This window comes from Perognathus longimembris, chromosome 22 (genome assembly GCF_023159225.1).
Source record: "Perognathus longimembris pacificus isolate PPM17 chromosome 22, ASM2315922v1, whole genome shotgun sequence".
NCBI lineage: Eukaryota > Metazoa > Chordata > Mammalia > Rodentia > Heteromyidae > Perognathus > Perognathus longimembris.
Genome location: NC_063182.1, coordinates 7610451 through 7632354, shown reverse-complemented (window position 1 = coordinate 7632354; position 21904 = coordinate 7610451). Strand labels below are relative to the sequence as shown.

At 49.9% G+C, this 21904-nt stretch overlaps 4 protein-coding genes across 15 annotated transcripts in view; 2 read left to right on the top strand and 2 right to left on the bottom strand.

Annotated features, from left to right (window-relative positions):
• Ankhd1 (ankyrin repeat and KH domain containing 1) overlaps positions 1-5396 on the top strand; it is a 124451-nt gene extending 119055 nt beyond the window's left edge. For all 9 annotated transcript variants that reach the window (XM_048331360.1, XM_048331359.1, XM_048331357.1 and 6 more), the window contains 2 exons: positions 4761-4934; positions 5060-5396. In XM_048331360.1, coding sequence (XP_048187317.1) covers positions 4761-4934; position 5060 — 175 coding nt within the window. In that variant the 3' untranslated portion in view covers positions 5061-5396. The remainder of the gene's footprint in view (positions 1-4760; positions 4935-5059) is intronic.
• Positions 5397-6362: 966 nt separating this feature from the next.
• Sra1 (steroid receptor RNA activator 1) lies at positions 6363-12879 on the bottom strand. Of its 3 annotated transcripts, none has more exons than XM_048331375.1 (5): positions 12768-12879; positions 12526-12651; positions 8166-8371; positions 6922-7030; positions 6363-6771 (listed from the first exon to the last, which is right to left on the bottom strand). In XM_048331375.1, the coding sequence occupies exons 1-5, from the start codon at positions 12790-12792 to the stop codon at positions 6560-6562; spliced, it is 678 nt and encodes a 225-aa protein (XP_048187332.1). In that variant the 5' UTR covers positions 12793-12879; the 3' UTR covers positions 6363-6559. The 3 variants fall into 3 exon arrangements, with proteins under 3 accessions (XP_048187332.1, XP_048187333.1, XP_048187334.1); XM_048331377.1 differs by having other exon boundaries at positions 6706-6771; positions 7025-7030; positions 12768-12822; XM_048331376.1 differs by lacking the exon at positions 12526-12651 and having other exon boundaries at positions 12768-12825.
• A 605-nt stretch (positions 12880-13484) lies between these two features.
• On the bottom strand, positions 13485-19624 carry Apbb3 (amyloid beta precursor protein binding family B member 3). 2 transcript variants are annotated; one of them, XM_048331372.1, is made up of 13 exons: positions 19154-19624; positions 18688-18851; positions 18529-18605; positions 17924-17984; positions 17582-17728; positions 17334-17503; positions 17101-17106; positions 16851-16965; positions 16652-16736; positions 16383-16466; positions 16036-16151; positions 15710-15901; positions 13485-14012 (listed from the first exon to the last, which is right to left on the bottom strand). In XM_048331372.1, the coding sequence occupies exons 1-13, from the start codon at positions 19200-19202 to the stop codon at positions 13776-13778; spliced, it is 1503 nt and encodes a 500-aa protein (XP_048187329.1). In that variant the 5' UTR covers positions 19203-19624; the 3' UTR covers positions 13485-13775. The 2 variants fall into 2 exon arrangements, with proteins under 2 accessions (XP_048187329.1, XP_048187330.1); XM_048331373.1 differs by having other exon boundaries at positions 17334-17461.
• Positions 19611-21857, top strand: LOC125340000 (SLC35A4 upstream open reading frame protein). The gene is made up of 3 exons (XM_048331378.1): positions 19611-19748; positions 20698-20796; positions 21654-21857. The coding sequence occupies exons 1-3, from the start codon at positions 19734-19736 to the stop codon at positions 21849-21851; spliced, it is 312 nt and encodes a 103-aa protein (XP_048187335.1). The 5' UTR covers positions 19611-19733; the 3' UTR covers positions 21852-21857.
• The last annotated feature ends 47 nt before the right edge of the window (positions 21858-21904 follow it).

Sequence of the window (21904 nt, the reverse complement as noted above, 5' to 3'; positions counted from 1 at the left end):
TCCTTAGTTTGAGTTAGCTTATACAGTTTGGCTTGTTTCAAGCCAAATGAGAGGAGTATTTGGTATACATGTTCTATCCCGCTGTTGAAGACCTTTGGACCATATTGTAAACCCAGGAAGAGGCAAACAGACCTGTAGGAAAACAACATCTGAACATCTTGTTCTCTAACTAGAAAGAATCACTTCTACCAAGAGATAGTATGGCTGATTATGACGTCTTCTCAGTGGACCCTGTCCTGGGTAAAGAGCTCTCTCTGATAACACTACATTCTTCTGTTTACTCTCAACCACTTGTTAGTTGACAACAGGTGATTCAGCTTGAATCTGTCCTTTAGGAAATGAGTGGGGGGGAAAGGGTGGTTTTTAAGTACCAAAATCTTGAGCATATTTTAGACCACTTCCAATGAAAGGCATGAAACCAGTTGCAGTGCTATGGCCTATATAGTTCTTCCTAAGCAGAGGATCTCCTGCGCCCAGAAGTTTGAGACTAGCCTGGACAACACAGTGAAACCCCTGTCAAATAATAATTATTATTATATAAAGAGCATGAGCCTAGATTTCAATACCTAATTTAGAAAATAAGATTATAAACCAAAATTTTGTTTTTAGCATCCATAGCTAATGGATACTTGTTTCTTCATCCAAATTGCATGGTATTGAGCCTGCCTTTCTCTCTAAAGCCAAATGCCTGTTTTAGATCTCCAGCCCTTTTAGCATACAGTATCCAGAAAAGTTAGCTATAGGCCACAGTCATTAAAGTAGTTGTCTTGAGATAGAGATTAATAACAGGAAGATTCCACTTCCACATAGACCCTGCGTGAAAATTTTTTCTCCTGGGTTTTTTGGTTTTTTTTTCTGGCCAGTCCTGGGCCTTGAACTCAGGGCCTGAGCACTGTCCCTGGCTTCTTTTGCTCAAGGCTAGCACTCTACCACTTGAGCCACAGTGCCACTTCTGACCATTTTCTTTATATGTGGTGCTGAGGAATCGATCCCAGGGCTTCATGTATACGAGGCAAGCACTCTTGCCACTAGGCCATATTCCCATCCCCTTTCCCCTAATTTTGTTTCTGCTTTTTCTGAGTTTTTTGGTGATTCTTCTTTAAATAAATGGCGAGGTGCCCAGGCCTCTTCTTATACTGTGTCTTCTCCCCCACTTCTATGATCTTATCCTCCACACATAGATTTCATTCCACTCAAACTACCCTTAAACTTCAGAGCAGTCAGTATATGCAGCTTCTTACTATGTTGTATCTGGGCATTCCACACACATTCATTCCCTAAGACAAAATATATCCCATTATCCCATTCTTGTTTTCCCTGGGGCAAGATGGGGTGGGGGAGGGCTTGTGTCCATCCTGGGGCTTGAATTCAGGGCCTGGGCACGTCTTGAGCTTTTTTGGCTTAAGGCTAGTGCTCTTCCACTTGAGGCTATAGCTCCACTTCTGACTTTTTTGGTGGTTAATTGGAGCTAAAAGTTTCACAGACTTTCCTGCCTGGACTGGCTTCAAACTGAGATTCTCAGATCTCAGCCTCCCAAGTAGCTAGGATTACAGCCATAAGCCACCCACACCCAGCCTTGTTTCCCCTCTTGCATTAGTATTGGTTAGCAAGCCCCAAGCCAGAAAAGATTAGGAATTCTCCTAATCTCCATTTCCTCCTGTTCATCTTTTCATTAGTCATCTTTTCCTTTCTCTTCTGTGTATCTAAAATTTCATCTACTTTCTTCCATCCTGGTGACCATTACTTTTTTGTCCACTCAGCTTTACTACAGTGGACTCCCCAGCTCTTTATTCTCTATCAAATGCCCTAGATCATCTGCCCACCACTGGTACTTCCTTACCTTACTTTGCTTTAACACTGAGGTATAGCTGGGTGCTGGTGGTTCACACCTATAATCCTAGCTAATTAATTAGGAGGCTGAGACTGGGGCCAACCTCCAGAATCAAGCCAGCCTCGGCAGAGAAGGCCCTGAGTTCAAGCCCCAGTGCTGGCACAAAAAAAAAAAAAAAAAAAGAAAGAAAGAAAGAAATTAAGCTTTCAGATGACTTCCCACAGCCTGTTCTCATTACCTGCATCACCGTTAGTTGTTTTGGAATGCATTTCTTTTAAGAAGCTCAAAGACCATTTTTGACAATAAAACAATACATATACCTTTGCTACCTGACTTGTAGCATCTGCATTTACCTGCTTTTGTATTAAAAAATAAGAATTTTGTCAGGCACCAGAGTTTTGTTGGGTACCTATAATCCCAGCCACTCCAGAGGATGAAATCTGAGGATGAAGGTTTCAAACCAGTCCAGGTAGGAAAGTCCATGAGACTCTTATCTCCAATTAACCACCACAAAGCTGGAAGTGGAGCTGTGGCTCAAGTAGGAGAGCACTAGCCTTAAGTGAAAAAGCTAAAGACAGTACCAGCCCCAGTGCCAGCACACACAAAAATTTAAAAATCCAGAATTCCACCCCTGGATCTAGTGTATAATTCTCATTTTAATAAGAGCTTTGGGTGATATATTTGCATATGAGTTGCACTGGTTTATAAAGTTGATCTTGTGTGTGTGTGCCAGTCCTGGGGCTTGAACTCGGGCTGGGCACTGTTCCTTAGCTTTTCTGCTCAAGAAGAGTACTCTACCACTGGAGCCACAGCTTCCATTTCTGACTTTCTTTTTGGTAGTTAACTGGAAATAAGTTTTGAGGACTTTCCTGCCCAAGCTGGCTTCGAACTGCGATCCTCCGATCTCATTCAACTGAGTAGATTGGATTACAAATGTGAGCCACCTGCACCAGCTAAGATTTAATTTTGTAATGAATGATAAACTGGGGGGGGGGGGGGAATCAGATGGCACCAGAATTGATATATTTCTACATGTATTCTGGAGGTTTGAGGGAGTTGGGGTATTAGTGATTTTGAGAAAGCCAAACAGGACAACGGAAGCAAAGAATTTTGGTGTCTACAGTTGCTAGACCTATCAGCCCACACCCTGGCCCGCTCTGTATTTCCCAGGAGGCATCCACGCTAGCCTTCCTTCCCCGAGAGCACCGGCACCGTGCCCTTTATCTCACTCATTTGTAGTGAGTGCGGGTGTCAGTCATTCAGAAGCCCCCAAGCTGTACACTCCTGGAAGACCCAGGACTTCGGCTGATTGCTTATGGGAAGCGGTACACAAATGCGCCGAAAGGGCCCAGGCTCGCTAGACACCGTGTGTGTGAGATCTTGGAAATGCCCTCCGGGCTTGTCCATGCCGTCGAGGGTAAGGTATTGCTAAAATGAACGCCTTACTGTCCAAAAGGGATGTCGAAAGGAATGAGTGTGGTGACACTGGCAGCGGGTCTGCGGTGCTTCCCCTGTCCCAGCACGCAGATCTACACTGTAAATAGGCGAGCTGCTGCCCTCGGGCGGGCGCGGGCCACGGGGAAAGGAGGCCGAGCCGGAAGCCCGCGCCGCTTCCTCGGGGCCCCGCGCCGCTTCCTCGGGGCCCCCGCTCGCTAGCGGGGAGGCGGGGCTGTCTGGTTGAGTGGCGGCCAGGGCCCCGCCCCGGGCGTGACGTCCTTCTAATGTTGTTGCCTGCGGCCGCACGTGGTCAACTGAGTCCACCTCCAGCTCAGAGCTGCCTGCGGTCCGCGTCCGCAGCCCCGTCCGGTTGTCTTCCTGCTCCTCCGGGCTCGCTATGTCCACATCCTCGAGCTGCCCGATTCCCGGGGGCCGGGACCTGCTGACGGACTGCTACGGCACCACGCCAGGGGGCACGCCTTACTCCACTACCCCAGGAGGTCAGCGGGCTGGGGTCCGCCATCTGCGGGCAAACCAGCACGTGCTGTTGTGGGTGCGGGGAGGCCTGGGGCTTGGACTTCTCTGCAGCGCCTTTTACAGGCTGCAGCTTTGGAAGGAAACCCTTGGAACCAAAACTCCAGTTTCCAAAACCTCCAAAGTGATGCGACCATGCCTTAAGCCCAGCTTCCAGATGATTGGGCTCCAAATGCTGCGATCTGGGTTCTGGGCGCCGCTCCTGCTGCTAGCGACCCAGGTACCTGGGAGTTTAAACTCCCACTGAACAGGGCCTGGGCAGCAAGCAATCAGTAGATCTTACAAAATGGCTACAGCAGTTGTGCACCTGGCTGATAGCTGTTTGGCTAGGCAATCAGCCTGGGATGGTGAGCAGCTGGGCTTTCGCCCAAGTGTTCCTGCTATGTGGAGGCAGACGGGAGGGATGATAAACAGAAATACCCTTTGAGGATACTATTGGCTAAGTTCCTCTGGGCTAGGCAGGACCTTAACCGACTTGGAAAGGGTCAGGGTAAGAAGAGAGTGCCCTAAGTTTCACTGGGAAGGCAGGTGTTCTCAGGAACCGCTCCCACTGTTGAGAAGAGCCCAGGTGGCAGCACTAGGTGGAGCCCTTCCTTACAGTTGTGCAGCTTTTTGATCTGTTAACAGCTAAGACTCTTGTTGTGAATCAAAGCAAGGAAATTCTATAGCAATAAAGAGGAGCACCCTGAAGTCAAGTTTAATGCTTTTGTTAAAACCAATGCCTGAAATTCTCCCAAACCTAAAACTCCTACTTTTAGGATAAGCTAGAATGGTTGCCGTATGGTGATTAGACACAATTCGGTTGTTTTTCAGTGCTGTGAAGGTTTATCACATGAGATTGTAGCTGGGCTACAGAGCAGATGTATTGACACACAAGGAAATGCAAGAGACCCACATCTGAGCCCAAGTTTGTGTATCCAAGTTCCTCACTCTTACCTCAGTCCCTACAACTTAACAGGCACCAGGATCATTTACGACCGAAAGTTCCTGCTGGAGTTCAAGAACTCACCCATTGCCCGGACACCCCCCTGCTGTCTCCCTCAGATTCCCGGGGTCACAACTCCTCCAACAGCCCCACCCCACAAGCTGGAGTTGCTGAAGGAGCAGAAGGAGACAGAGGAAGAGATACCTGGTAAGGAAAGGGGAACTTAAAATCAAGAAATGTCCCAGGCTAGCTGAGCTTACATGCCCCTGTGAAGTCAGGTGTTTCAGTTCCAGGAGGGTTTTTAGAACTGACACTCTTGAATTCTCTTCCAGATGATGCACAATTTGAAATGGACATGTAACCCAGTGCAGATGACCCCATGTGGAGTTAAGAGGGATTCCTTGTGTGGCTGCCATCCACCACCTCTTCTTGGGGTATCCTACCAAAGACCAACTGGCATCAATTTGGAAACGAGGGACTTGTTGGTTCTGGGGTTCCTTTAGTTCTGAGGCAGCTAGACCAGGGATATAGGAGTTGGCAGCTTGCCAAGCCCTTAGCTCTACTTTCTCTTTGGTTCCTAGGAATTCCTCCAAGCCCACTCCGCTCAGGGCTGGCACTGGGGGGTGCAGTATGTCAATGTTTGGCTGTTTAGTAAACATTCGGAAATGACTTGGGTCCAGTGTTCTCCTCAATGATGATCCCACTTCAGCCACATACTTGAGGGCCCCAGGAAGCCGAGATTCTCCACTGGGCCCACTTCCAGCAGCGAGTTGCTAAACCATAAACAGCAACACATTGTCCTTGCCAAGGGCTGTTCCAGTCTTTCCCAGGAACCAGCCTTCCTGGAACTGGACATCCCCAGCGGCTACTCCCCTGTCCATTCCTAAGCAGGATTCCTATAAGGAAATCCAGCTTATAGCCATCCCTGGTTTCTCTCCTTGCCTTTATTGCTTCCTATTTTAGGTACCAATCCCCATTCAAATACTGAAAACCTGTGGCTTCCTATCTCACATGCTGTCTACCAAGGGCTTGTTTCCTTCCAACCAACTCCGTTATTCACTGAAAGTTAAAAGACTTCACCACTGGGCTGGGAATGTGGCTTAGTGGCGGAGGGCTTGCCTAGCATGCATGAAGCCCTGGGTTCAATTCCTCAGCACCACATACACAGAAAAGGCTAGAAGTGACTCAAGTGGTAGAGTGCTAACCTTGACTAAAAGAAGCCAGGGACAGACAGTGCCCAGGCCCTGAGTTCAAGCCCCAGGACTAGGGGGGCGGGGAGGGAGACTTCACCACAGAGAAGCCCAAGTGAAGCACCAACTTGCTTTGTGAGAATCATGATTTTTCCCTTATTTCAGGAACCTGGTCTTTTTCTCTTTCAACTCACACAGCCGAAATTCCACTCACTGATTCTAATCTTTGTAGTGTCTGTACTCAAAGATGACAATGCAAAAAGAACAATCTTTCCTTTAGTTGGGAAATTCACATAGCTCTGTGACTCTGCATAAGTCACCCAAACACAGGCTACTCCACATGACAAGGGATAGTGCTTTTCAGTCTAACTTTAAAAAAGAGGCAGGCCTCAATCTGGCCCTACAAGATAAAAGACGGCGGAGATTTTTCAGGGATCAGAGCAGATGACACCAGAGGGGACGGCACAGGAAGGGCCATCCTTCCTATCCAGTGCCCACCGTTGATAGGTTTTTATTGAAATGCATGTGAGGAGTAACAGGTGACATCCCTGAAATCCATGGTAAGGAGGTGTCAAGGGAGAAAAAGCCTCCCACACAAAGGCATAGGAGATGGCACAAGGTGAGTCTGAAAAGCCCCCAGGATTATGGAGCCTGTTGGAAGCCTGGTATGGTCTGGTTCTCTTCAGCTGTGACTGGAGATTTCTCTTCTTTGTCCTCCTGCTCTGAAGACAGACTCCTCTTTTCTGCTATTAATCTTTTCACTCCCACCATCCATTGACTGACCTCGGTCACATGATCAACCATGAGTGAACGATGGATGTCATCCGCTGCATCCCACTGGTGGCTTGAAAGTTCTGAGGAGAGACAGGGCTTGAACAAGCACACGGGTAAAGGGGGCAGCTTCAGTGCCCCCTCCTCCCTCAGTCACAATCTCAGTGTCTCTTGCAGCTCAGGCAACCATGGCAGGACAAGAACTTAAGCCATACCCAGGAATCTACACATACCTTGCACGAGTAGTGCCATCCTCTTCTTCACAGGCACTGACAGCTTCCCTCCGGCCCACTGTTCCTGAAGCAGTGCCAGGCGCCGGCTGATGTCATCACATACCTGCTTCTGAAAGACAGAAGCCCCTCGAACTCAGTGCTGCCAGCTGAGGAAGAGGAAGGCAGCACCACACAGCTGGACCTGCTTCCTCTGGTCCAGGACCTTCTTTTACACTTAATCCTCTGTTTTCTTTTTTTGCCAGTGCTGAGGCTTGGGACAGGGCCTGAGCTCTGTCCTTGGCTTCTTTTTGCTCAAGGCTAGCACTCCAGTTCTTGAGCCACAGCGCCACTTCTGGCTTTGTTTTTTCTTTCCTTCTGTTTATGTGGTGCTAAGGAATTGAACCCAGGGCTTTGTGCATGTTAGGCAAGCACTCTCCCACTAAGCCGCATTCCCAGCCCCTTAGTCCTCATTCTTTACTCAAAGGTTAGAGGCCCTCACTGAGAGCCTGCAGAACACGATGTGTGTGTTGGGGAGGAGCAGGTAGGATTTTAAAATCTCAGAGGCCTCTCAAGACCCTTAGAAGCTCATCTTACACTTGCAAATAAGGAGACCAAGAGCCAAGGATAAAACGGCCATGCTGCTTCCCTTTTCTTTGACCCTTCACCTCTAGAAAATCAAAACACGAAATAAAAAGGGATTTCTCTGTCCCCTCCCGAGCAAAACATAAATTCGCTGAGCATAAAATCAGCAGGAAATACTCTGAATAAGCTAGATATACAGAAAATCAGCCTGCTGTTTTCCATTCATGAGTTGAATTAACTCTTGCTCCCATAAGCCTCTACTGTTAACTGATCTTTCTGAAGTCCTGTGCCATGTTCCTGGGAAGGCTGAACCAGTTCGAAGAAGTTCCTAGCTCTGGAAGGATTAAGCGCTGTTGCCCCCTACCAGACACGGTGGCTCACGCCTGTAATTCTAGCCACTCAGGAAACAGAGATCTGAGGGCTGAAGTTTCAGCCAGCCACAGCAGGAAAAAGTCTGTGAGACCCTTATCTCCAGTCAACCAGGAGCTTTGGCTCAATTTAGAGTGCTAGCTTTCTGCATAAAGCTCAGGAACAGTGCTCAGGCAGAGAGTTCAAGCCCCAGGACACACACACACACACAAAGCTGTTTTTGCCACTAGACTTAGTTTTTCTTTGGAAGCCATAACTGCATTTGGCTTTAGCTCTGTTCCCCCTCCCGCCCAGCAGGCTGAGCCAGGGCTTACCTTTGTGTGGCCACGGCAGTCTTCCAATGCCTGTTCCAGAGGTCTCAGCACATCCTCCATCAGAGCCTCAGACTCGACGACTGGGAAGCTTGGGGGCTCCACACTGGAGGCAGGACAGCTCCCCACTGGGGGAGGTATGGGAGCCTTATTTGAAGGAGGAGGAGGCCCTATCGGAGGGGGCCCAGGAGACATCTCTGAGGTAGGGACTGTATGAAAAGGAAAGGCAAGATCAGGCAACATGGCTTAAATAGGTAAAAAGCTCAACTCTAAATTCACATCTTCTAAGCAAATACTGAGACAGCTCATGGATTAAAAAATGTATGTGAAATCCCTACTCTGCAAACTGTGCTACGCACCAAAGAGAAATAAACCAGACTAATTAGACTTCTGACCTCAGAGAGCTTCAATTCTAGAGGGAAGGAGGAAACAAAATTACCAAATTATGTTACACGCTACACAGAAGAAATGGATTATACAGTAAAGAGGAATAAGGGGACTTGCCTAAACTAAGTGTTCAAGACCTGAGTTTATTCCAGTCATAAGGGTGGACGCTTATGTAAAGTGGGGGCATTGTCGTAATGACAAGAGTTGCAGTGAAGGTTATAGATATAAATACAGCTGCTAGATTTGTATGTAGCAAAAAAGCTAATAGCTTTCACTAAACTAAATGGCCATGTGAGAGATGCTATTGTGAAGAATTAAAGGATGCTAAGCAACAGTGGCTTACAACTACACTCTTAGCTACTCAGGAGGCTGAGGTCTGAGGATCAAGATTTAGAGCCAGCCACAACAGACAAATCTAAGAGACTCAGCTTGTTATCTCCAATTAACCATCAAAAAGCTAGGATAGACCTATCAGGATCACAATAGCTCAGCAGCTATGCACATATGATTATATAAGATGAGGCTAAGCAAAATGAACTCCAAGATTTGGAAACAGGAGGATTTTATTGTTATGTTTAATGTGGTCACTGTATATGATTTTGGTACACTGGATATTGTATAAATGCTTGTCTGAACTAGGGAAGGGAAAGAAAAATGAGGGTGTAACAAATATGACAAGAAATGTACTCACGACCTTATGTAACTATAGCCCCCTCTGTACATCACCTTGTCAATAAAATTTAATTTAAAAAAAAAAAGCTAGACCTGGAGGTGTGGTTCAGATGTACAGCACTAGCTGTAGTCAAAAATGCCAAGCAAGAATGAGGGGCCCTAAATTCAAGCTCCAAGAAGGAATGGATACTAAGTGCAAGTAAGTGCAGCGCTCCAGGACAGAAGACCTATGTGGCTGGAATGACTAGCACTGGAGAAATAAGAGTGAGCTGTCACTGGAGGGTAAGGATCTACATCCAAGGCATTGGAGGAACTTGGTCTTGAGCAAAACAGTCTGGGAAAGCCGCTGCTGCTTTACTAGTTAACACGTAAACAATGAAAAATGGATGGGACCGGTCAAGAATAGAGGCAAGCACAGCAATGGGTGAGCGGAGCCACGGGGAAAGAGAATGCTGGCATGGACGGGGTCTGAGATGTGGGAGGAGATAACAGGACGTGGTGACTTGAGGTGAGGGAAAAGTGTCAAGATGACTTCACGTGGGATGTCAGTGATTGAGAAAGACTGAAGAAGGGAAGTTAAGACCTAGCTTTTAGGCATGAACACTCACGAGGATGACTAATGTATCTAATACCTTGCTCTGTAACTGACTTGACCCCCAGCACCACCAATGACTTTTGTCCCACCCTCTCATTCCCCTTTCCTCTGTTCACAACATACCCCCTCAAAAATCTGGTCAACCTTCCAATCCTTCCAACCTACCTCGCATACTCTTACCTCTTTTTGCTATTGAAATGGGCGAACCAAAGTGTACTTGGGACGAGAAAACTAAGTTGGTAAGTTTCACTTTATAAGTTAATACTTGATGGCCAAGATTTTTAAAGGTACCAAACAGTGCCTGGACAACTATTTTCACACCTTATCTCCTCTAAACATTTTTTTCCTCTCTTCTGTTCTTTTCCCTATCTCATCTTCTGACACTGCCCCAGGTTTCATCAAGAAAACAGTAACCGTCATCATCCCACAACTAATCCTAATGACCCATCTATACCAGTGGGCACTTTCCTTTCTCCTATAATAGTTAAAAGGTTCTGCTCCTATCAAAAAGCCATCCCTCCAGATGTACTCTGCATCCCAGCCTCTTCTTTCGGGCTCCCTCCTCTAATCCCTTTTCTCCTGCATCATCAGCACAAAAACATGTTGTACTGTTTACTATAAAAACAACCCTCTATGCATTCCATTTTCAGATGTTTCCCCATTTGTCATCTCTGCTTCACACACTAAACTGTCTATAGTTACTCTGTCATGTTAAGCCTCATCCCTAGCTTTTCTGGCAGACTATTTTCATCACTCCACAAACATTGGTCTTGTTAAAATCATCAATGGTCACAATATCTGTCATATAGTGCTATCTTCCTAACTTTAGGCCTATGAGCATTTTTCAATCTACTTTTGCCTATTCTTTGGTCTTTTCTCATTCTCCTTTGATGGTTCCTTCGCTATGCAGTCTTTTTTTTTTTGGTCATTTATGGGGCTTGAACTCTGGGCCAGCACACTGTCCCTGAGCTCTTCAGCTCAAGGCTAACACTTTACCATTTGAGCCACAGCACCTCTTCCGGTTTTCTGATTGTTAAATGGAAATAGGAGTCTCACGGCTTTTCCTGCCTGGGCTGGCTTTGAACTTTGATCCTCAAGTCTCAGCCTCCTGAGTAGCTAGGATTATTATAGGTGTGAGCCACTGGAGCCTCGCTCTCTGCAATCTTGAAATGCTGGAGAGCTTTAGGACCCTTGTTTCAGATATTTCTTAGACGTCTATCCACACTCTCCTATGTAACATTCAAGCCCATGACATCAAATACCAGCCAACTATTTCTATAATTCTCACCTAGACCCCCTCCCCAAAGGTAGAAATCTAAACTAAACATAGCCTAAAGGAAAGCTTGTTTTTTCTCATCCCCACAAACCTCTATCTCCCAATATTCCCACATCAAATGTTTTAAGTGATATTTTCCTTCCCCTACTCATTTCTTCTGACTTTTTTCCACAACCTATCCAATATCCACCCAATTCCTACCACTACTCCCACTTCCCATCTTTAGCAAATCACATTAGAGCTTCCTATTTTCCTGTAATAGCTTGTTTTTCCATTCCTTCCCTAAAATCTGTTATCCACACAGTAGTTACCTTTCTAAAGGCATAAAACATATAAGTGTTTGTGATTTTCAAGCTGGGGAGACTTTGCCTCTCAGGAAATGTCTGGCCAGAATTTAGTAAATGCTACAGGTACTTATTGAGTAGAGGTCTGGGATGCTGCTAAAGAACCTATATTGTAAAAGACAGTTACCCTAAGAATACTCTGGCCCAACATACCAATAGTTCCTAGTTTAAGAAACTCTGGGGGCTGGGAATATGGCCCCATATGGGAATATGGGAAGCCCTGGGTTCCATTCCCCAGCACCACATATATAGAAAACGGCCAGAAGTGGCACTGTGGCTCAAGTGGTAGAGTGCTAGCATTGTGCCAAAAAGAAACTTGGGACAGTGCTCAGGCCCTGAGTCCAAGGCCCAGGAGGCCAAGACCTAAGGATCATGGTTCGAGGTCAGCCTGGGCAAAAGGTCCATGAGATGCTTCTCTCCAGTTAGCCACCAAAAAGTGGAGCTGTGGCTCAAGTGGTAAAGCAATTCCTTGGGTGAAAAGCTAAGAGACAGATCCACGGCGCACACACAATAACGTTATAATAAGTACTACTAGGGTATTAACTCAGACTCCTAAACTATATCACATCACTTTTTTCTACAGAGCCCCTGTCACTATTTTTTTAATCTTTCATTTAGCCAAATGCAAGAAGAGAGGTTTTCCTAAAAGTATGGTTTTTGACTTGTCCACTGCATCATGAAATGCTCCCCTGCTCCCAGTCCTGAGTCTGGAACTCAGGGCCTGGACACTTGCCCTGAGCTCCTTTGGCTCAAGCCACAGCGCCCTTTCCCGGTTTTCGGTGTATGTGGTACTGAGGAGCCAAACCCCAGGGCTTCGTGCATGCTAGGCAAGCACTCCACCACTAAGCCACGTTCGCAGCCAGAGGCTGGGTTAACAAGTGCCCAGTAAATAGAAACAGAATAAATGAGCGAGTACATAACGCGTTAAATCGGAGATGCAGACGGTTTGCTGGGAAGCGGTCAGCGCTGGAAACAAATTCTTAAATAACTTCAGAATGGTCTGCATGGGGTCACCTAGAGTCCAAGTAAGTACACCATGTATTGACCCGAGCCCCTTACTGGGGTCCCCCGCGCCCCGCCCGCACGCACCTCGGGGGAGTCCATCCTGCGGGGCGGCGACCCTCTTGGTGAGCGGCGTGCGCTTGGGGCCCCCCGCCTGGGTCTGCAGCCCGTACGAGAACTGCGGCGGGTCGTTCCAGCCGCGCTCCTTGTTGCCTGCGAAGTTGAGGGGACGCATGAAGCCAGACCAGCGCCTGGCCGGAGGGTGAGAGCGAGGCTGCGGCAGGCCGAGGGCCCACCCCCGGCGCCCCCAGCCCTCCGGCCGCGCTCACCCGGCTTCACGTACAGCTCCGCCATCTCCACTTCCGCACCGCCAACGGGGCAGCGCGTCACTTCCGGGGCGGGCCCTCACGCCGGCGCTCGGGGCTGCGGGGGCCAGGCTCACGGTCAGAACCGCCGCGGGAGCCCCGCATCGACGCCCTAACGTGCTCAGTCTCCAGCCGGTGCTCCACAGGAGTCCTGGGCACTGGGTGCCCAACGGGTGTCCCCTCCAAGGGACCAGCACCTTGTCTCCGCGGGGACCAGTGCCTTCCACTTCCCCTAGGAGCGAGCTCTTGCCCCTGTAACCTCGCTGCGCCGGCTTCACCTGTGTCAGTGTGCACGGACCTCCCTGGACACTCTCAGGCATTCGTTTTTCTCCCGGCTCCCCAGCTAGCACCCATCTTCAGCACGCAACTCAGATGCCACTTCTTCAGAAAGTCTCCTGAAATGCCCTAGACCAGGCTGAGGGTCGCACCTCAACTCCCACATCCCTCCGATTCTCGGTTGCCTCCTCTACCTGTTTGACTGCTGTTCGTTTCTCACGTGAGAGGCTCAGAAGGTAATCCCTCCGCTACTGCCTATCTCGGTGCCTGGTACAGAAAAGACCTTAGAAAACGTTTGTTGAGTGGAGTCAGATTATTTCCATCACCAACACCAAGCACAGACACTCATTTCACACAGGTTGTTGGCCCCCAACCTTATCCCATGTCCAACATACTCACACCTAATGAGGTCACTGAGGGACTTTTATTTGCACTGGTTTTGCTATAAAGTGTTGCTGAGGTAGAGCCAATTGTCCAGGACTGGACAGGGGCAAGGACCCAAGGAAAGGAGAGCCAGGGGCCTAAGGAGTAGTGCAGGGCCTCTCAGTCATCCATACCAACAATAAACTAGGTAATAAATAGATAGGCAAGGGGCAGGGGCAGGCAGAGATGAGAGGCTGTGGACCCCTGGAGAATGAAGGGGAATAGAGTTGGGCATCGATCCAGAGCCTCCTTCCCCAGCCCTGTAAGGCCAGTTTAGGGCATATGGAGTAGAGAAGGTTTCAGCCGGAAGGCATCGAGAAACGAGAAGACACCCCGCTTTCGAGGGGCTGCTCCTGCACCCCCGACCCCTCCTTTTAGTAGGGGGAGAGGCAGGGGACCTCTTGGGGAGTCCATGGAGCTGGTCCGCTTGAGCCGCAGGCGGGCACGGGCCTGAGCACCCCAGGCCTTGCCTCGAGCCGCAGAGGCCACAAGACACTTCTGGTACTGAACCTAGGGAGAAGGGGAATGTAAAGATCCAGCTGCTTCCTGCCCTCTGACGGCTTCTACAGGGCAGGGCTTCTGATATGAGGCTGGTAGTCACAGCTGAAGGTACCATACAAATCCCAGGTAGCCCAACAGCAAAAAACTTGGCATTTACTGAGGACTCGAGGAGAGCTAGACTCTGTGCTAAGTGGTTTGTGTAACAATCTCAATCCAGCTATTTATAAGATGTTGTTACTTCCATTCTATTATTTTCATTTTCCTTTATTTTCTCCTTGTTTTTTGTTTTTTGTTTTTTTTTTTTTTTTTTGGTGCCAGTCTTGGGACTTGAACTCAAGGCCTGGGCGATATACTTGAGCTTTTTTTGCTCAAGGCTAGCACTCTACCACTTGAGCCACAACTCTACACCTGGCTTTTTGGTGGTTAACTGGCAATAAGAGTTTCATGGACCTTCCTGCCTGGGCTGGCTTCGAACCTTGAATCTCAGATCTCAGCCTCCTGAGTAGTTAGGATTACAGAGATGAGTTTAACAGGTATGAATTTCCAGTGCCTGGCTTATCCCCTTCTAAGTGAAGATACTGAGATACAGAGACAGAAAATGGTGGAATTGGCATTCAAATCTAGTTCTGTCAAACTGCAAAGCCTCCACTCAACTATGCCAGTACAACTATGCTGCCTCTTTTTCATTTTACTGTTCTGAACCAGTCTCTGTCAAAGCTTGACTCTTAGTCAAGGGGCAGGGCTGAAGTCCTAATGTTTTCTTAATACGACTGCCCAATCATCACTTGTTTGCATGGAGTCCTAATTAGCCATCCATCCTCTTTTGTGTCCTCCCATCTCCTACCCACACTATACCTTAAGTGGTCATCCTAATCCACAAATCTGACTTCACAGTCCCACTCAGAACCCTTCTGGGGTTCCTCGTGCCTTGGGATCAAATAAACTCATCACTTTATAGGGGCTTCCACCAAATGGCTTCTAGCATTCTTACTGCCCTAATCTATCATTACATCCTCCCTTGCATGCTATATTCTTTCAGATGCTCAATACCACAAATTTCTCTCTTCCTTTCACAGTTGAGGTTCCCTGTGTTTACAATTAACCACTCCATTCCTTCACTTGAGTCACTTCCTCTTTAATCCTTTCTATTTTCTATAATCCCTTATAAGTAGCCTTCATCATCTCTGAAGTATTGGATATCTCATCCATTGCCCTGTGGTATGTAACATCTTCCCAGTTTCTTTCTTGTATGGACCATCTAAATTGCCTTGGAGTAAGTATGGTGCCCAGAGCCTGCAAGCATTCATACTTGTTGAATAAACGGACTGAACTAATGTAACTTAAGAAGCTGACATTTAAATGCCCACAAACACCAAGAAATAACCTGAATGATAAAAATAATGCCCATTTTATAGAGCCCAGCCCCTACACAACTCCAGCAGCAGACTGAAATTTATATACTCACCCTGTGTTAGAGTTCCTCATACTTTAAGCAGGAATAACAGCTATTTGTAAAATACCATGGCCTTTAAGTACTGGCAACTAACCAAAGCTTGCCAAAACCACCATAAACCCCAAAATACTGGCGGACCCGAGTAGACCTGGGTTCGCTGGGTTGTGATCTATAGAGGCTGCTGATCTCGAGACCAATCCACAGTACAGAGCAGCTGCAAGCCCCGTTCCCACCAGTCCTATGCCTAACTCACCATACAGGCAGCCTGCACAGCTTCCGAGAGTCCCCCCGCGTGGGGCTGGCACCAGAAGGCTGCACACTGGAAGCTCTGACGGCCAAGGTCGGCGATGAGACCGAAGGTGTGTGGGTCACGGCCAACACCGATAAAGGTGACAAGACGAACAGGACACTGCCACAGTGGCTCCTCCTCTGCACCAGCCTCTGCCTGCCATACCAGGCTTAGTCACTAGAAGCCCAAGGACTGGACAGACACTCTAAGGTCTTCCAGCAGTAAGCAATGAGCCTCCTCAGTAGCTCTGCTCAGCCTTTACAGCCCCCAACTTTGCCCTCTTCTGGTACCTGCATGGGCTGCGCGGTCATGAAAGAGTCAGACACGCTGAGCAGAGCGGGGACCCAGGTGTTCCGGTCCCCGCGGGCGGTGAGTGTACCAATGGCCTCATTCAGGACATCCATGCCTGGAAGGGACAGGACTCCTGTGATGTCTAACTTAGAAAGAATCTGCAAGGATCACCTAGGTTTCTTGGGATTCAGAGAGAGGTGAGAAGAGAGCAGCTAAGGCTGGCTTAGAATTCTGTTAGGAAAACGGGTGCATCTCAAGTTACACGAGGCAACAGGAAGACTGAGAAACGGGGGTAGAGGCTGCCTTGCCCACCTTCCCCTGGCCCTCCGGCCCCCTCAGTTCTCACCCATGGCTTTGGTGACTGGCAGGGTTCCCATATACAGTGCCTCGTACTTCTGAGCAACCTGGCTCACGGCATCGAGCAGCTCCGCTGAAAGACACACACCAAGCCGGCACGGAAACCCTCAGGTACCCCGCTCCTCTTCACCCTTCTGAGTGGGTCCGGACCCGGGGAAAACCCCACGCATGTTCCTCTAGTTCAAGCATTAGTCTCCCTAGGACTAGACACCCTCCCCACTCCCAAAGCAGCCCAAGGCTACACACCCCTCCCCATACCTTGCCGAGGCAGATCTTCGGGGGAAATGGGGTCTGGAGAGCAGCAAGCGCCATCACCACTAACCCCCACTCGTTCTGACAAGATCTAAAATACAACGCAGCCAGCGTGAGGTGCAGAGAAAGAGGGAAATCGGGGAAAGGAGCCGACTACTTGGGAAGCCTCAGCCCCAGCTCTATATCCACACTCCCGGGCCCTTACCTGGGCACAGAGCCCATGGAGGGCGCTTGCAATGGCCTTGGCAGGGACATCGCAGTGAAACACATGGCACTTGAGCATGCAGCTGTCTTTGTCACCCGCCACAAAAGCGAAGTCCCTGGCAGGGGCAGAGAGGGGGCTGAGGCACAGGCTGGCTAGAGCCTGCAGGAGGCTTTTAATGTCAGAGAAGGGATATAGAGGAGATGGAGCAGGGAGGCCAGGGCTGAGACTGAGGAAACTGCTTGTCACATACCTGTCACTGTTCCAGAAGCATGTAAGAGCAGAGGGGAGAATCAGCCCTGCCGCGCAGACTCTCCCCTAGCAGCTCCTGCTGGGCTGGGCCCACCCTCCCCAACCAAGGCTCCACCAGGCAAGGGAGGCAGTGCGGGGTCCAAGCCAGAGGATCTGTGTCCAGGGGTTCAAGGACCAGGGACCGGCATCACTGGGGACCACAGCCTGCAGGAGGGGGGAGGGAGAAGTCCTCACCGGCCCTTGGAGCTGCCCACACCCCACACACGGATGTGCACCAGAGGCTGACAGTGGATCAGGCTGTGATCCAGGGGATTCACCAGGCTCATGGCATCCTTCTTCAGGATCATCAGCATGTTCTGGCCCTTCCAAGGACAGAATTTGGCCAAGAGATCAGATAAAGGTGGCTGTCATGGAAAATAGACATTCAGAAAGAACGACTGCTGGGCCTTAGGCTGAACCCCCTGGAAGGCCAAAAAGCTCACCTCACCCCAGGCACCCTCTGGGGGCTGTCTCCGGTTCCGGCCCTGCGCCAGCTGCTGGATACAGTTATTGACTGCAATACTGCTCTTTCCCGGTGCCAGATCCTCTTCAGGCACCTCTACCCAGCCCAGAGAACGAACTGCAAAGCACTAAGTGGAACAGAAAAGACAGAAATGAACAGGGATGAAACAGGGTGGCAAGGGCCAAACAAACCCTCTGGTAGTCACACCCTTAGGCCTTGGTCACCTCTATTCAGTCTAGTTCCATCCTCGATTTTTTTCCCTTTGCATCTCCCAATTCCCCTGGGGGAGGGGGAGGGGAGGTCCTCAGGTCCAAGTCACTACCTTAGCCCCTGGCTCCAGGTTCTGAATGTAGGATTCCTCACCATACCAGGTCAGAGAGTTACTGGAATAGAAAGCAAAGCTGGTAAGAGGGCCACACTTCCCACATTAGAGGCACTGGTAAGGCCCAGACTATTGGGTCAACACAGGACAAGATCCAAAATACAGTGCCATAATATAAAACCAGAGCTGAATAAGACCCAAGACATATTGAATCAACATAAAGTGTGGCTCAGAATTTGGCGCAAAATTAAAGACAGAGGCACAGGGCACAAAATAAAAGTCACAAATATGAATGTGTCCAAAATGTGCACTAAAACAAGCGACCCAAGGCCCCCCCCTCAGAGTCTAAAACAATGGATAAGATCTAGAATGTCATAAATCAGAATATAGAGAACATGTGGCTAATCACAAGAGCTTAGCACAAAGGACAAAATTCAAAATACTGAAAAGTCCAGAATGTGGGACAGAGCCAAGCACAGAGAACAGAGCCCAGAAAGGAACAAGACTCCAGAACCTGAGCTACCGAGCAGATTGTGGGTCCGGTTGCATTTCGGAATGCAATGCAAACTCCAAGCCTTTCATTTTGCTTGGGCTATCCCTGTTACCTCCGGTCCAGGGAATTCTCCAAGCTGGAAAAGGATCTTCCCTTTGGGGGCCGCAGCTCCCAAATCCCCTTTGTCCTCTGCAGAATAGGAGTTAATCAGTGGAGCAGGAGGCCTAGATGCACACCGGAAACTCCGGCTTCCTCCTCACCCTCCACCTACCTTGCCTAGATCCTCTGCATCGCCTAACTCCCAGGCTGGACGCTGCCACTGGGTGCTACCGCTGGGTACGTGCCAGTAATAAGTACCTGCCGCATCACGGATCTTCCTCCAGCCAGGGGGTAGGCCCGGCTCCCCCTCCAAACTTTGATCCCCCCACAAGTCATCTGGAGGAACAAGAGGTTGGGGTGGGGGTGGGGGGGAGCCATACTATTTGTGAGTTCAGAAGAGCACCCTGTCGTAACTGTCCCTCCATTTCATAGGGCAGTCCTTAGGTCGGGGCGCCAGGCTCCCCAAACCTAAAGACATCACATGCAAAGATCGAGGTTCATTGGGCCCCCTGGTCACCCGACCAAGATATCACACACACACACACACACACACACACACCGTCTCCGCGTCTCAGAAGCCTTGCAATCCCTGCTCCCCTAAAGACCTGGCGCCTCCCCCCGAGCCCCTCCATGCACACCGTCGCAGTTGACCAGAATGATGGCTAGCATGTAATCCTTGCCCAGCATGGCCCCGCCGGGTCCCCGCCGGCCTCGGCCGGCCCTCGGGAGACGCGGTGCCTGCGCGCCCAGCCTCCGCGCCGGAGGCCTCCGGGGCGGGCCCGGGACAGGCCCCGGGGGCGGGCAGAGGCGGGCCCGGCGCAGCCCCGAGCTCAAGCGCGCTCCGTGCACGGGTGAGAGCGGGGCGAACCGACCCCGGCGCACACCCCACCCCACAGGTATGATGACCTCATCAGGTGCCGGAAGAGCGGCGGGACGCACGTCCGCCTCACGCACTGGCCCACGGATGAGATCATCGCGCCGGGTCACGAGCCAGCGAGCGGGCGCGCACGCGCACGCGCACACGCGGTCCGGGACCAGACGGGAGGGGTCACGTGGAAATACCGGCGCGCCGCCAGGGGGCCGCAGCGCCGCCACCAGGAAACCAACCCCTCTGTGCCTACAATGCCCCGGAAGTACCTTTGCCCTCAGTAAAGATGGCCGCGGCGTTTGGCATGCAACGGGCGGGGCTGCGCCTGCGCAACAGGTCCAGCCGGGAAGATGGCGGATGACAAGGTGAGTGAACGTGGGGTTGGTTCCCATTCGGGATGGTCTTCACATTCCATGCCTCTTTTCCAGGTCTGGGGAGAGGCAGCACTGGAATGGCCCGGGGGTGAGGCTGGCCTTTGTCATCGCCGGGGCTCCTGCCGGCCACCTCAGCAGCAGAAGGGGATGGGGTGGGCAGAGTCGTGGCTTTCCCTCCCCGGTGTGTGCTTGCCCAGGGCCAGCTCCTTGCACACTCGTTCATCCCGAAACACTCCACTCTGGCCCATTCCCTAGCCCCTGAAATGTCCCTTCCAGAGGCAGCGCTCCCAGCCCACGTGGACCCTAACACCACAGCCGTCCAGACACTCCCTTGCACGCGCGCGCGTGCACACACGCACACCGAATCTTACACATACATAGGATCAGGACCTCTTAGCCGTTCATTCTCACTCTTGCCTCATACATCTAGATATTCCCATTCTGTTTGGGGTGGCCTTGGGAATAAAAGCCCAGCCCAACTGTCCAGGGAACTGCCTTGATCCACTCCTCGCTATTGGCCTGGAAGCCTAGTGTCAGCCGCATATTCACCAAGTGCATGCTGGTCCCTTTGTCAGGCATTGGGACACATCACTTAAGACACACTTATGGCCACTTTTAAGGAGTTTATACTTTGGTAGACCTTTCCTCGTCCAGCCAAGGGAAGGTTTCTCTTGCCTCATCTGTACAAAGCTTGCTGTGTAAAATTCCTCCGTGGGGTGTTGAAAGCTGAGGATGCAATTCCCTCTGGCCCCTCCTCAATGGCCCCCATGTGAACTCTGCTTTTCAATGCCTTTCCTCCTTTACTATGGCTATCTCAAGATTTTCTAGGAAGAAATCTCTCTGGCTCACCCTACTCCTCCTAACGCCCAGCCTCTGGTAGAATTGAGCAGGGAATGGGGCTAGGTCAAGTCTACTGGAGCCAGCCTCTCCCTTGTCCTAGGATTCTCTGCCCAAGCTTAAGGACCTGGCATTTCTCAAGAACCAATTGGAGCACCTGCAGCGGCGTGTGGAAAACGAGGTCAACAGTGGAGTGATCCAGGTAGGGGCTTTCCTTTTATTTGTTGCCCTTTGCTTCCCTACCCAGCCTGTGTAATGAGAAGTAGAGGCTCATTTTTTATTTATTTTTGGTGCTAATAGGGTCTGAACTTGAGACCTTGTACTTGCTAGACAAGTGTTCTGCCTCTGGGCACCGGTGGCCCAAGCCTTGTAATTCTAGCCACTCAAGAGGCTGAGATCTTCCAAATGTGGTTCGAAGCTAGCTCAGGCAGGAAAGTCAATGACATTGTCATTTCCAATTAGCCACCACAAAAAAAAAGCCAGAAGTGGAGCTATGGCTCAAGGGATATAGCAGCCTAGGCAAACAGGCTCAGGAACAATCTCAGGCCCTGAATTTAAGCCCCAGGACCATCACCAAAAAAACACACCTGTGATCTAAAGTGGGAACTAACGAGGTGAAGTGGGGAAGAATGAACATTTTCAGACTGATGGAACAGTATATGCAAAGATTTGGTGATGGGAAGTAGTATTATGAAAATGAGGAAATGAAAGGAGATGAGCTTGGCCATTGCTGGTGTCCCATGCCAGAAAGTAGAGCTGGAGAAGTCCACAGGACTTAGGCCCCTCAAGGATTTCTCTGGCAGTAGGATTCTGTGGTTGGAGCCTTCCAAACCCAGGACTCTGATACTGTGTGGTCCTAAGTTCTTTTCTAGCTTCCAGAATCTTGAGAAATTTTTTTTAAAGAAAATATCACAGCTGTCCAGAGGAGAAACAGGTAGTGGAATTCTGTAAGCCTAAATTGAGTAGTTCCTGATTCGAGAAAGGAGAGAGCCTGTCTGACTTTGCTTCTGCATTTTTCTCCTACCTGAATTTCCTTCTGCACTCTTTCTCTTCCTGCAGGATGGCTCGCTGTTATCGTCCCCATTCCTCAAGGGATTCCTGGCTGGCTATGTGGTGGCCAAACTGAGGGCCTCCGCAGTATTGGGCTTTGCAGTGGGCACTTGTACTGGCATCTACGCAGCTCAGGCCTATGCTGTGCCCAACGTGGAGAAGACATTGAAGGACTACCTTCGGTCGTTTCGCAAGGGGCCTGACTAGCTCCGGATCCCATGGAAGAGGCAGGATGAACAGCTGGGCCCTGGAGCTGGCGA